Below are 12,470 nucleotides of genomic sequence, written 5' to 3'. Positions count from 1 at the left end.
TTTATTCATTTTAATGCGCCCCCCAAATTTAATATTTCAGAGCCAAGTTTTTATTTGTTGTATATACATTTGAGATTATTTTATTTTAATTTATATAATATAAAGTATACTTTTTTTAATTTTATTTTACATTTTTCAATGCTTGGGTGAAGTTTATAAGTGCACTGCGTAGATGGCTCCAATTCTACTTTTCAAAAGAAATTTAAAATAATAATAAATTATAATTCAAATTCTCAACAGTCCTCCAGTAAGAAATGAATTCTGTTCAATTCAATATTCATGTGACCTGCATCCATCCAACGCAATAAATGTTCAGAAGCGTCCTGCTGGACGTACAGTATTAAGATTGTGATACGTGCTTTTGACCTGGAAAAAAACACGGCATGCATAACCAAACACACGCATGAATTGGAAACACAACAAGAGTGCATGCAAAATGTCATCTTACCAAAAAAGACACGATGATGTTGATGATGTTGCATCACAATCTATCACTGCCACCTTACATTCCTTAACATTCTTCTGTGGGCTGCACTACTCCTCCTCCTACTGTATGGACTACGCTCTGCTTGCTGCTGGTTTACTCACATGATAATATTACATGACCTGCTGCCATAAAAGGGGGGGGGCTGCATTTAGCCCAGTGTTGCTTGACTAAGTTGAATAAGAGTATGGGCTTATCTTTTCTCTCCCTTCCCTCTCTCTCTTTTTCTCTCTTTTTACAGTATTCACCCAACATGACGATGAGTGTGTGATTCTTTTATTTTATTTTATCTTTTATTTTACTTTTTCATCTCCCTTTCATCCTCCCCCTCACCCACGGTGCGTCTTGCATTGCCCTCCTCCCTTCCCCTTTTTCCTCCCTCATCCGTGTGGATCGGCGCGCAGCCCCTCGGGATGCCCATGGACAGCAGGACGCCCCTCAAGGGCCCCCATCCCAACGTCTGTAAAATGGGTGTAAGAACATGAGACTTTCTTCCTCGCCTGCTGCGACCGCTCGCCCCCATCCGTCCTCGTCATGAGCCTTGGAGCCCCACTTCCCCCCCCAAAAAAAAAAATCACCCCCAGTCCATTCAACCAGTCATGAAGCTCAACAATGGCGGAAATAAGCACAAAAAAGTGCAACGTTTTTGTTTTTATTTTGTCTCTTGATCTTGACGTATTTTGCTGCATTCAAGACTTGCTGGAAAATTGGAAATATCCCAGTCGAAGCTCAAATGGTTTCAGTAGAAACGTGAAAGAATTGTACGAGGTCAGTATTTGTTTTATTTCCGTTTGTTTTTAAAGATATACATGTGCATATATGATACAGACATACTTACTGTATATGATGTACCGTGCTTATAAAAAGCCTGCTAGAACAACTGAAGTTTATTTGGGGTTAATCAGAGGCACTTTAAAAGATAGGTGGGCACTGACCGCTTAATTCTGAACACAGCCATATGCCTGTTATGAGAGGGTGTGCACACTTGTGCAGCCATGCCTCAGTTGTTTAATTTTATGTTCCACTTTGAAAAAAATAAACAAAATAAATTGAATCACATTAGTGGTGGGATAAGTTTTGAAATTATTTATCTTAGTCTTGATTTTTTTTTATATCACAAAAACATTTGAACAGGGGTGTGTAGACTTTTTTTTTTTTTTTTATATGCACTGTACATCAAGGTACATTGTGATTTCCGCCAAGTTCATAAGTAGCAATTCTGACTTGAAATAGCTTTTTTCTACTATGAGGTCCTAAGTTTCATGGAATCCAGCATACCTGTAAAGTTGAGTCTGTCAAGGTGAGCCATTCATCTGCTAACAGATTTGATCTTATGTGTAAATATTTAACTCGGATTGTTCTTTTAGTCTTTAATGCATACAATTGTGCCTGTAAATCCCTATAATGTGTTTTTAATGCTCAAAAATCCTTCTTTTTTTTTAATGCATTTTAACCACGCCTCTTTTCAATTCAAGACTTATTGTGGGGTTTTTTGGACGAGAAGCCAATCGTGGTAATTTTGCCAATTGGTATGAAGGAGTTTTAACGCCACACTGTAAAGAAATTGTATTGTGGGATTTTTTTTTTTTTAACAATTTTAAGAGAGAAAATGAAGCAAACAAATTGAGTTGGTTTTTTTATGATAATGAAGTCATATCACTTGTGAGAACGGGGGCATGGTGGCCATCGGAAATTTCAGGTTAAGAATGAGTGTAACGTTTCCTTTTCCTCTTATTTTCCTTCCCCCTTGTGTGGCCTTAATACTCCTTCATACATTGGCCATAGAGGTTAAATAATCCAGACTATTGGAAAAGTGAGAAACCACCAAGTGATATTTTTAGTTTTTCCCTTGTTTTGTTTTGATGTATTCACCTGTACGAATAATCCACGGAATGTCCTCAGAATCTACTATGTAACATGATTCTTCCTGTACATTTTTTAAAGGGATACAAATGCTATTATAATTGTATGTGCTGGGTGGATAGCTCCAAGATTTAGCTCCCAGAGGAAGTCGGTGGGGGGGAGATACTCGCCGGTCAACACAATGACACCCACCCTCCCTTTCTTCCCTCGAGTACCATCCCCTTATTTTTTATTTTTATTTTTTATTTTTTTTTTGGGTCATTTTTGTAAATACTGTACAATGCATTTTGATATCATGGACATGTTTTGATATGTCAGTCACTACCGATGAGTACAGCTGAGAGTAAATTATTAATGAAACTGTCCATGTTTTTTTTCATAGAAGAGAAAGGACGCCCATCGACGATTTGGCTCGCGTGTGGCTGAATGTCCACAAAAGAAAAAAAAAAAAGGAGTAAACATTAAAACCTGAATTCATATTGCAGTTTTTAATATGAAGGATTTTTTTTTTTTTTTGCCAGTTAAAACACTCAAGAGGAGTTTGTTTTTAAATGAACATGAGGGGATAAAAAGAATTACTGTGTCCTTTGCTATGGAGTCCTGTATAGACACTCTCAGTCCTCTGTGTATATGGATCATCTCTGTACTTCTATTGTGATGTATAATACTGTACCATTAGGAGTAAAATCTGCTGGTCATGTTGAGTGTGGGAGGGGGCGGGGCTTAGGGTATCTGGGGCGGGGGGACATAATGGATTCTCCTGCAGTGTTCAATATGAAGCAGTCTGTCTCCTGGTTTGCTTTGTATTTCATGCTAGGATAGTTGGGAATCTTGTCTTAGGGACGTAGATGTCTTGTGTAGGTAATAAAGATGTTCTTTGTATGTTTCTTTATATTGTAAAGTTTCTTTAGGCAGAAAGGAGGGAAAAAACAGATAATTTGCTTATCAGAAAGAAGAAACAATGCATCAATAATAAATGTCATTTGATTTTTTCCCCCCTTGTTTGACTCTCTTCTGCAAAATGCTAGTCAGTGGAACACAATCCATTTTCACATATGTTGCTAACAATAAATGCAAAAAGAAATTAACAATATGATTTAAAATAATAATAATCAGGGTCACATTTCAATTTCAGTTTAATAAGTAGCATCTGCTTGATTGAATTAGATTGCACGAAATTGATATTTTATGAATGTGATTGTATATATTACTGATTGTATATATTACTGAGTAGCCAGGCATATTTCCTGTCACAGAAAGTGCCATGTCTGGTTCTATGGTTATCATCACAGTTGTGCGGTTGCATCACAGAGTACGATGAGGCAGATGTTTGCACAAGTGCGTCACTTGGCCCCGTTTGCAATTTGTGATCAAAGTTGCGTAGCATAGATATAAAGTTTAAAATCTAAAAACATCAGTACTGTACATCAATAAAGCTCGTGCGTGTGTGAGACAAATGATTAGTTATCCACGGTTGATTCCGGCTAACCATTTATTCTCATCATTACGGTTAAAGAAAGGCCTTCATATGAGTTCATTTCAAAGTAAGAAATTACAGTGATTACGCTGACTGACAATTTAACGTCAATTAAGAAGTATCAATCATTGAGTTTCATCATTGTATCCTTTGTAATGGTTAGTGACGTGGGATGACAGCTTCTTAAGGTGCATACATAAACGTTAGATTTTTATTTTGAAATTGTTTGCGGCCTTGAATGTTACCGTAACGCCGCGTGGTTAACCGGAAGTGGTGGGATTTGACGAGCTTGTTGCCTGTGTTATGATTCAATCCGGCTGTCTTTTAATAAATAGACCAAACCTCACCGTCAATTGAATGAGGAGTTGGGCTGCCACCGCAACAAGCGAACGTGATAGAAGGTAAGATACACATCTGCGTAATTTTTTGGGGGATGTAATTAATAGAAAATAACTGACAGTAGCTAATGCTAGCTAGTTAGCTTCCTAGGATAACTACATCAAGGCCACCTGTCACGAGAGCGGCTATCCTTGAAGGGACCGTGAGAGAACTTTCTGGAAACTTCCATAAACGCGAGGAAGGCTTGGAAATAGTGACGTGTTGTACACGCTTTATTAAGTTAAGAGTTAGTAGTCAACAATAATGGCGGCTTATGAGCACGTTGAGAGGAAAAGTAAGCGGTTCGAAATGTTTGAAATCGTCACGAACGGGACCTTGAATTGTGACGTCATCAGACGCAGTGTTGATAAGGGAGATTACATTTCCTTTACTGCTTTATAACCCACTTTAGCGCATCCATTTTATGACCGGGAACCATTATGGACGCCGTCGATAGTCAGGGCAGCGCGGCGGCCCCGGACAAGAAGTGCAGCCGGACGTCGTTGCTCGACAGCGGGGAAGACTTTGAGGTCTTGGATGAAGATGACATTGACGACGACCCTCCTCCCCTGGAAGACGCTGGCGGTGGTGAGGACCAGGACCCACGCGAACATTGCGTAAACACGGAGGCAGACCCCGAAGAAGCCTCGGATGAATGGCTGGATGTACTCGGTAGGTGTTTTGCCTCGTGTTGGTTACTGCGATTGTTTAGTACATAAAGCGCTTTTACACCCAAAAGCCCAAGAACTTAGAATTCCTGGTACAGACAGTTCCTGATCTTAAGAGGTTGTGTAAGAACTTAGAATTCCTGGTACAGACAGTTCCTGATCTTAAGAGGTTGTGTTTAGCCCACTCGTTTACTTTCACACACGGCAACACTGGGCAAGGTAGTGAAGAAACTAGCTGCACTACCCCTTCTGTCCAACAGGTAGTTGCAACAAAAGAAGCTCGGTTGCAGAATCACGTACGGTTGATAATGTGACTTTTTGGGGGTCGTGTGAGCATTTTAGTTTACCTCACCAAGCTTGGCAGTAATAACGTGGTGGCTTCAGTGACGCCGATTCGAAGTCTCGCTGAAAAGCACCCCTATTTACTTTTTTAAAATTATTATTATTATTTTTTTAAATAGCTCAGGCGAACAGTGATGATTTGCTGCACTGTTAAATAAAACAAGTTTAATGTGAACCCTGCAATTTGGAAGATTGGGACAAAGAACATCTTAAAATAAAGAAGATCCACAAATTACCTAGCCTTTGGGATTTTTGTTGATTTGCAGATCAATTGTTCCTGTTTGAAACAGAATATCATGCAATGTGTAGGTAATATTAATAATGTTTTGTCCCTAGGTAATGAGCAACTGAAGAAAAAGGTCCTGGTGGCAGGCAAGGGTCAGGACAGTCGTCCACAGAAAGGACAGGATGTGACCATTTATCTTAAAACATTCCTGGAGGATGGAACGTTGGTGGAAGAGCTGCCCGAGCTCATGTTTACTGTGGGGGATGGCGATGTCATCCAGGTACTTTATGTCAGTTGATACCTGTTGATTAGGTTTCTGGCCGCCTACAGAATTTTGTTTTGGTCTTTATAATGACCATTTCTTCTTGATGTGCCCAATGTTTTATTGCAATCTTCCATTTTGACTAAAAATGATCTGTCTTTCCATTTTAACAAAAATATGTTTGCTCCTTCCATTGTAATCAGAAATGGTTACTTGTTGCATTTTTGTCCTCGAATGAGATCACCTTTTTTACATTTTGAACCCAGAAATGTATCTCCTTGCATTTTGACAAAATTTTGTAATTTTCATCCTATTAAGACAAATAGTAATCTACTACTTCCATTTTAAGCAAAAATGTTGCCGCCTCCCTTTTTTTTTTTTATTAAACATGGTCTCTCTACTTATTACAGTTTGACCATAAATGTTTCACCCAAAATTGTCACTAATCCTCCCTTTATCTATTTTTTTAAGTTGAATTTTATTACCAGTTTCCTGTTAAGATAGTTCCTACTACTTACATTTTGACCAAAAATGAACTCTACTACACTTTTACAAAAACAATGTTTTGTTTCAGTTACTGGTTTGGTCCGTAACATGTTTAAAAAAAAAATAGGACAAATGTAAAAGCAGGGTTTGCAAGTGTCTTATTTTGATGAAACATGAAAATAATTAGTCTGCTTTCATGGAGGACTACACAAATCTGAGAATACAGTATTTACTGATGAGAGTCTGAAGTTGCTTGGATTTGGACAATTTTAAACTAAACACGCTCTCAAAATAATCAATTATTAAGTTGATAATCGATTAGTTGTCAATTATGGCCTGCAAATGTCAGTACAGCAGTGTTTACATTTTCAAATGATTACAATCATCAAAATCACAATGTCCCATCACTGGTGAGCTATTTATTGAACTGGCCCTCGTGCTACTCATGTGTTCCTTGGGGGCTACCGTGTTGTCCGCTGGCACTATAATTGTTTTGATGAAATGTTGAAAAGAACCGTCATCCTTCAACTACCCCACTAGGTGGAGCGATTACACTTAAAAAAAAAAATCTTTGTTATTGATAATGCATGAGAAAGATCCCAAGGCATCCAGAGCTGTACGTTGTTGTCATTTTTGCAATTGTTGCAGCGACTTGTTTTCCTCTTTCAGGCATTGGATCTAATAGTGCTGCTCATGGAATTGGGCGAGAAGGCGCTCATCCAAACTGCTGCTTTATATGCATACGGTACCTGGGGAAGGTGATAGTGTTTTGTGTTGTCTCATAAAATATACGACGCACGCCATTTCAGTATGTTCAACGCTATTTCCAATGTGTTTTTCCAGCTGTGAACCGGACGTGCCGCCCAATGCTGAGCTGTCGCTGGAAGTGGAGCTGAAGGAAGTCCGTGATGCAGCAGACTTGGAACTGCTGACCCCGCTCGAAAAGATTGCACTGGCCAGTGGAAAGAGAGAGAGGGGCAACATCCATTACCAGCGCGGAGACTTTGCTTTCGCCGTCAACTCTTACGGCATCGCCCTGCAGATCACCGATTCCAGCTCCAAAGGTAGCGTGACAAGTTGACCTTTGCCCCACGAAAAGACCAAATCGCAATTTGTGTTCCTCGACAGTGGACATAACGCCGGAGGAGGAAAACGAGTTGCTCGACGTGAAAGTAAAGTGTCTGAACAATATGGCGGCTGCGCAGCTGAAGCTGGACCACTACGAGGCCGCGTTCAAGTCGTGCGTCGCCGCCCTCAATCACCAGCCAGATAACATCAAAGCACTCTTCCGCATGGGCAAGGTATACATTTCACATGCTTTCACTTAGCCTCCTTGTCACCGTTGAAACTGACGGTCTATTTGAGTGATGTATTCTCACACCAGGTGCTGGCCTTACAAGGCGAATACGGAGAAGCCATTCAGACTTTGAGAAAAGCACTGAAGCTGGAACCGAGCAACAAGGTAATGTGCACACAGCGCTACGTTCCAGTCAACTGGGTTGTTGGAAATTTCAGACCTCTGACAATGATGACAGTTTTGGTCGTCTTAAATTGTAATCTCAAACTGCAAATGACACAAATTGTTCTATGTTGAAAACTTCAGTTAACTACAATGTATCATGTTTTTGAACGGTAGGAATCAAAAGCGACAACCAAACACTAAATATCAAGCATGCAAGAGCCCATGAAGCGACTGCGATCAATTTGAACTGACAACCTTGATGCACTATTTTGAATGGTGATCAAGGAGATGAGTCAAAAGAGATGGAACTTTGAAGTTAGACCCACCTAAACTCCAATTAGATTATTTCTCAGCAGTCTCTTGACACCAGCCTTTTCCATGTAAAGGCACTGTAATGAGCCACTAGATGGCGCCACAGGGCAAACTGTCACATCCCACAGTCTGAGCCGCTGATTCATCATTTGAGAGGATCTGCTTTCGAGTGGCTTTAAATAGGTTTCGCTTTGCACGCCGATGCCATCTCGTGCCTTCTGTTCTTCCGCTCCCACAGATGGACATACAAGGTTCTGTGACCGTGTGGGATTCAGGGCCGCAAAAACACCACGAGTACGCGCTAAGAATCACTGAATTCATCACAACGTTTAAAGCATGTAATACTCTACTAATACATTAAATTATTTTTATTTTAATCTAGCACAATATTTTTTATGATATATGAGATTTTTCTTCCCTAAACATTAAAGTACATGTTTGGTTTAACTTGTATGTGCAATACATTTTATTTGAATCATTCAACTACAGTATTCCTGAATTGAAGTGCAGTGTGACATCTATACATGTATGCAATAATCCTGTTACAAAGCGCAATGTATAATCGAGGAATGTTCAATACCATGTTTTTAGACCTTTATATCACAATACTGCATTTTCCCCTAAAATTGCATGAAATTGATGGTAATTTTCTATTCAAATTTCTAGTTCCTGATCATAGAACAGCGATAATGGTATCTGCCACCATCACGAGCACCAATACCTTGAATTATGGCCAGGTATTGCCTCAATACCGAAACCTGGTATCGGTGCTTGCCTATCCCTGATATAATCCCGTTTCCATTTTCTGAACTGCTTATTCCTCACTAATTTATATGCATATATGTGTACTTAGCAACGCAACTGTTAACGGCCCCAATAAAAATATTTCGAAACATTCTTAGGGAAGACTAAATATTTACAAAAATTGGTGTTAATTCGAGAGTGAGGTGTTTGTAGGGATGGTGGTTCCCCTTGGTGTAAAAAAGTTGGGGTTGCAGTGTCCCTGCACGAAAGTGCACACTTGCAACAAAATCCTGCTACACTTGGTGAAAGGCAAAGGTGGCTGAATGCCTTATCGACTGAGGCTCTGATGCAGCAATTATACAACCTCTGTAAAAAAGAAGTTGGTATTCGATTCAAATTGCAGACGACTGACTTCCTAACTTAATTTGGTCACATTGAAAAAAAGTCAGTTTATGGCACAAGGTGTTTTGTGTCACCTGCACGTGATAAATGATGATCCTTTTTTTTTTTTTTTTTCTCAATGAGTGGCCTGTGAGAATGATCAAGCTTCTGTGGTATCCATCTGTGCTCCGGCGAAACGTCTGGCCACATTCCTTTTGGCATTCATCAAACCGCCAAGAGTATTAATGTCAGCCTGTTGTCCTCTTGACACATTCCCATTACCCGCGTTTGCTCAATTGTCGCCATTGTGCCCTTGCAGACCATCCACTCAGAGCTGTCCAAACTGGTGAAGAAACACTCGGAGCAGAGGGGAGCAGAGCAGGCCATGTACAAAAAGATGCTGGGGAACCCCGCCAGCAGCGGCGCACACAAACGCTGGACCAAAGCGTCATGGGTGTGTTCCTCACAAATGTCTCTGTGAATGCTGTTGATGTTAAAATAGGGCCGAGGAAGAACCTCTTGACAGTTTAGTAACTACTTCCATCGCTTCCCTTCTTAACATAAATAGTTGTACTGCATGCTAAAAAATTTTTTTTGCCACTTTTCTACATGACTTACTATTTCAAATTTAGTTAGTTGATAAAAAATATGTACAGCAGCAGTCAAATACAAGGCCAATACAGTGAATCCGTGTCACCTACAATTGATAAGGGATTGTTTGTAATTGGCTGATAGATGCCACAAAATGGCAGTAAAAGGCAACGTTTGTCTAAATGAAGCTCCTCAACTCACTCAAAATTAAAGTAAAGTTTTTAAACTTTTATGTACCACAAATATGTCACTGTAAACTGTTCACTGAATATATATATATAATGAGGTTTCTCAGTTATAACAGCCCTCTAGGGGGAAACGTGACTTAAGATGGGGCATGTGACAACAGTTTTGCCTTCCCTTAAAAGTGAATTTCCAAGTTGTATTCTCATTTGAATAAAATGGTGGCAAGCACTGTGGCCTGGTGGTTAGCACATCTGTCACAGTGCTAATGATAATTTAGACGAGATGGCGAGTAGTAGAGCTTGGACTCGTCGTAGTCCAGAATAGTAATAGTGTAGTATGATCAATTCATTCAATGAAACTAGATAAACATTTTTTCTTTACATGATTAGGTGCTATATATATATATATATATATATATATATATATATATATATATATATATATAGAAATAAAGTTGACTTGACATGTCTCTGCCCCACTCTTATATTCCATTGTAACACGGAAGTGACAATTCTCTCTCCGCCAATCAATGTACAGCAACGTGTTTAGCTCCACCCTGCACAAATGAACTACAGTGAGCTTTTGTTGATAATTTTCATATCATTTTTATTTTTTATGCAAATAATTTGAATTCGGTCTACGGCGGGGGGGGGTGAGTAGGTAAGGCTAATAACAAATAGCTAGGTCTTCACTGTGCTGCGCTTCTTAGCTCAAAAAGTTTCAACTGGGTTTTTTGTAACCTCATTTACTAAGAGAGAGGAAAACCTGCTCAATTTACTTTACCATTGTGTTAGTATCAACATTAACATGCCCTTTTTCTTCTCCAGAGTCTCAGCTGGAAGTGGTTATTCGGCGCCACGGCGGTCGCCATCGGCGGCGTGGCCTTATCGGTGGTCTTGGCTGCCAGAAACTGAAGCGAGCCCCTTTTCCTTTTTGCTGGCTAGTGAACGGACCAAGAAAGAAGCACATCTGGCTCGGAGGACATATCAGTAGAGTCAGTCGGATGCCTTTTGAGGATTTAGAACAATTCTGTTTGTTCATGGCAAGTTTGATGTATGCGTAGCTTATTTATATGTTCACAATTCCTCGTAGCAGCTATTAATCAGCAGTTGTCCCCTTTTAGCAAATGGCCGCTGTCTATTCAAAACAAAAGGGGTCTGTCTGCATGAAGAACAGTTATATAAAGCTCCTAATCGTTTGCTCAACAAAAGTTCACAATACATAATTAAGTGAACTCCCACATTTTCGCTAAATGCTCACCACTTTGCTGTTTTTGTGCCGAGGCCAAAGCTGTGTCTGAAATGAAAATATTGCTTGGTTGCCATCTTAAGAACCAGTATGTTGAAATGAGGGGAAGGAAAGAAAGTTATTTGCCGCCATCTTGTGGTATCTATAGGCAATTACAAATGTTTTTGGTGGGTATCTTAGTATTTGCCATCTCTTGAAAATAGTGGGGGTTCACTGTATGCATCTTCTGTCTTACTACCAATTAAAAAACTGGCCTCAGTCCTTTCAGTTAGTATTATCTATTAAAGCGAATGTTGAATAGGGTGCAAGGTACGGCATGCTTAGATAAAACATCCAAAGCGAAACATTCAGAACGCTTGTTGAGGTGATCTGGAATGTGGTTAAACAGTCCTACCTCACGTTTGTCGTCATCTCATTAACACGGTCAACAATTGAAGATGCAAGTGAAGTATGTCAAGTACGCATTTTAATTACAAATTATAATTGACGCATATTAGTTGTGACGACCAGGGCGGAGTGGCATGTTTTGACACTTCAGAAAGAGAGCCTATTTATTTTGGACATTTTTGTCACCTATACCTCAGGTTTTGACCATTGAAGACCAAATGTTGAGTCCAATGTGGATGATCCGTGTGATGTCCAAGTACTTTAATTCCTTTTGAGTTAATTTATTCTAGCGTCGTTGCTTTGTAGGAAATGCACCTGCACTGAATTCATGTGACCTTATTAAAAAATAAAAAAAATATGCCATTAACAGTTTGTGATGAAAGTTTTCCCAAGTTTGTTAAATTTATATTCATCAGAATAAACTTGTTTTCCCGTCATCACACGTGTGCTGGTTTATTTTAGGATCAAACACAATGCAAAATGGATAATATCCCAATTTTGATGCGAGATGTGAAGATACATTTCCATGTCTGCCTTCAACAATCTGCAACACTAGTTTCCTGTAATAGAATGTATTTGTAATTATAGAGTATGATTAAATTTAATATTTACATCCGTCTGATTTAATGTTGTATTTTAATAGGTTTGGCTAATTGTATTTAGGTCTGAATCATGAATTTCTGTGCAAACAACCTATATTCCCACACTCGTGGGACTCTTACCTTGTAATGACGTAATTAATATGATCTAATACCGCCTCCTTTGAAATCAGAAGTGCTTTTTACCGTAATGTTTGTGTACATACACCACAAGTAAACGTGAGGGTTAGTTTGACGGATTTTTGTAAATGGAATGCTGTCCATCTAGTTTCCCAGTTTGGTCGCAACGCATTTTTAATCTAAATTCTTTAAAAAAATGTAAAAAAGTTGCAACTATTAACGTACTTACTACTCTAATTTATCTCGATGTGATT

The 12,470-nt window shown here is 39.3% G+C and overlaps 2 protein-coding genes across 3 annotated transcripts in view; both read left to right on the top strand.

Moving 5' to 3' along the window:
* The window catches only part of ssbp4 (single stranded DNA binding protein 4), a 102,922-nt gene extending 99,581 nt beyond the window's left edge, over positions 1–3,341 (top strand). The window contains exon 17 of one of the 2 annotated variants that reach the window (XM_086089337.1): positions 889–3,341. In XM_086089337.1, the coding sequence (XP_085945463.1) occupies positions 889–969 (81 nt within the window). In that variant the 3' untranslated portion in view covers positions 970–3,341. Of the gene's footprint in view, positions 1–725 lie in introns of both variants that reach the window. The other variant, XM_086089338.1, reaches the window with a different exon arrangement.
* Positions 3,342–4,058: 717 nt separating this feature from the next.
* Positions 4,059–11,934, top strand: fkbp8 (FKBP prolyl isomerase 8). Its single transcript, XM_086089929.1, has 9 exons — positions 4,059–4,225; positions 4,615–4,874; positions 5,549–5,718; positions 6,856–6,944; positions 7,030–7,250; positions 7,315–7,487; positions 7,571–7,648; positions 9,405–9,539; positions 10,690–11,934. The coding sequence occupies exons 2-9, from the start codon at positions 4,643–4,645 to the stop codon at positions 10,774–10,776; spliced, it is 1,185 nt and encodes a 394-aa protein (XP_085946055.1). The 5' UTR covers positions 4,059–4,225; positions 4,615–4,642; the 3' UTR covers positions 10,777–11,934.
* Positions 11,935–12,470: the final 536 nt, after the last annotated feature.

Source organism: Leptonotus elevatus, chromosome 11 (assembly GCF_054856555.1).
Source record: "Leptonotus elevatus isolate MCC_2025b chromosome 11, RoL_Lele_1.0, whole genome shotgun sequence".
In the NCBI taxonomy this organism is placed as follows: domain Eukaryota; kingdom Metazoa; phylum Chordata; class Actinopteri; order Syngnathiformes; family Syngnathidae; genus Leptonotus; species Leptonotus elevatus.
Note: the sequence above shows the minus strand (reverse complement) of the source record. Positions and strands in the feature narration are given on the sequence as shown.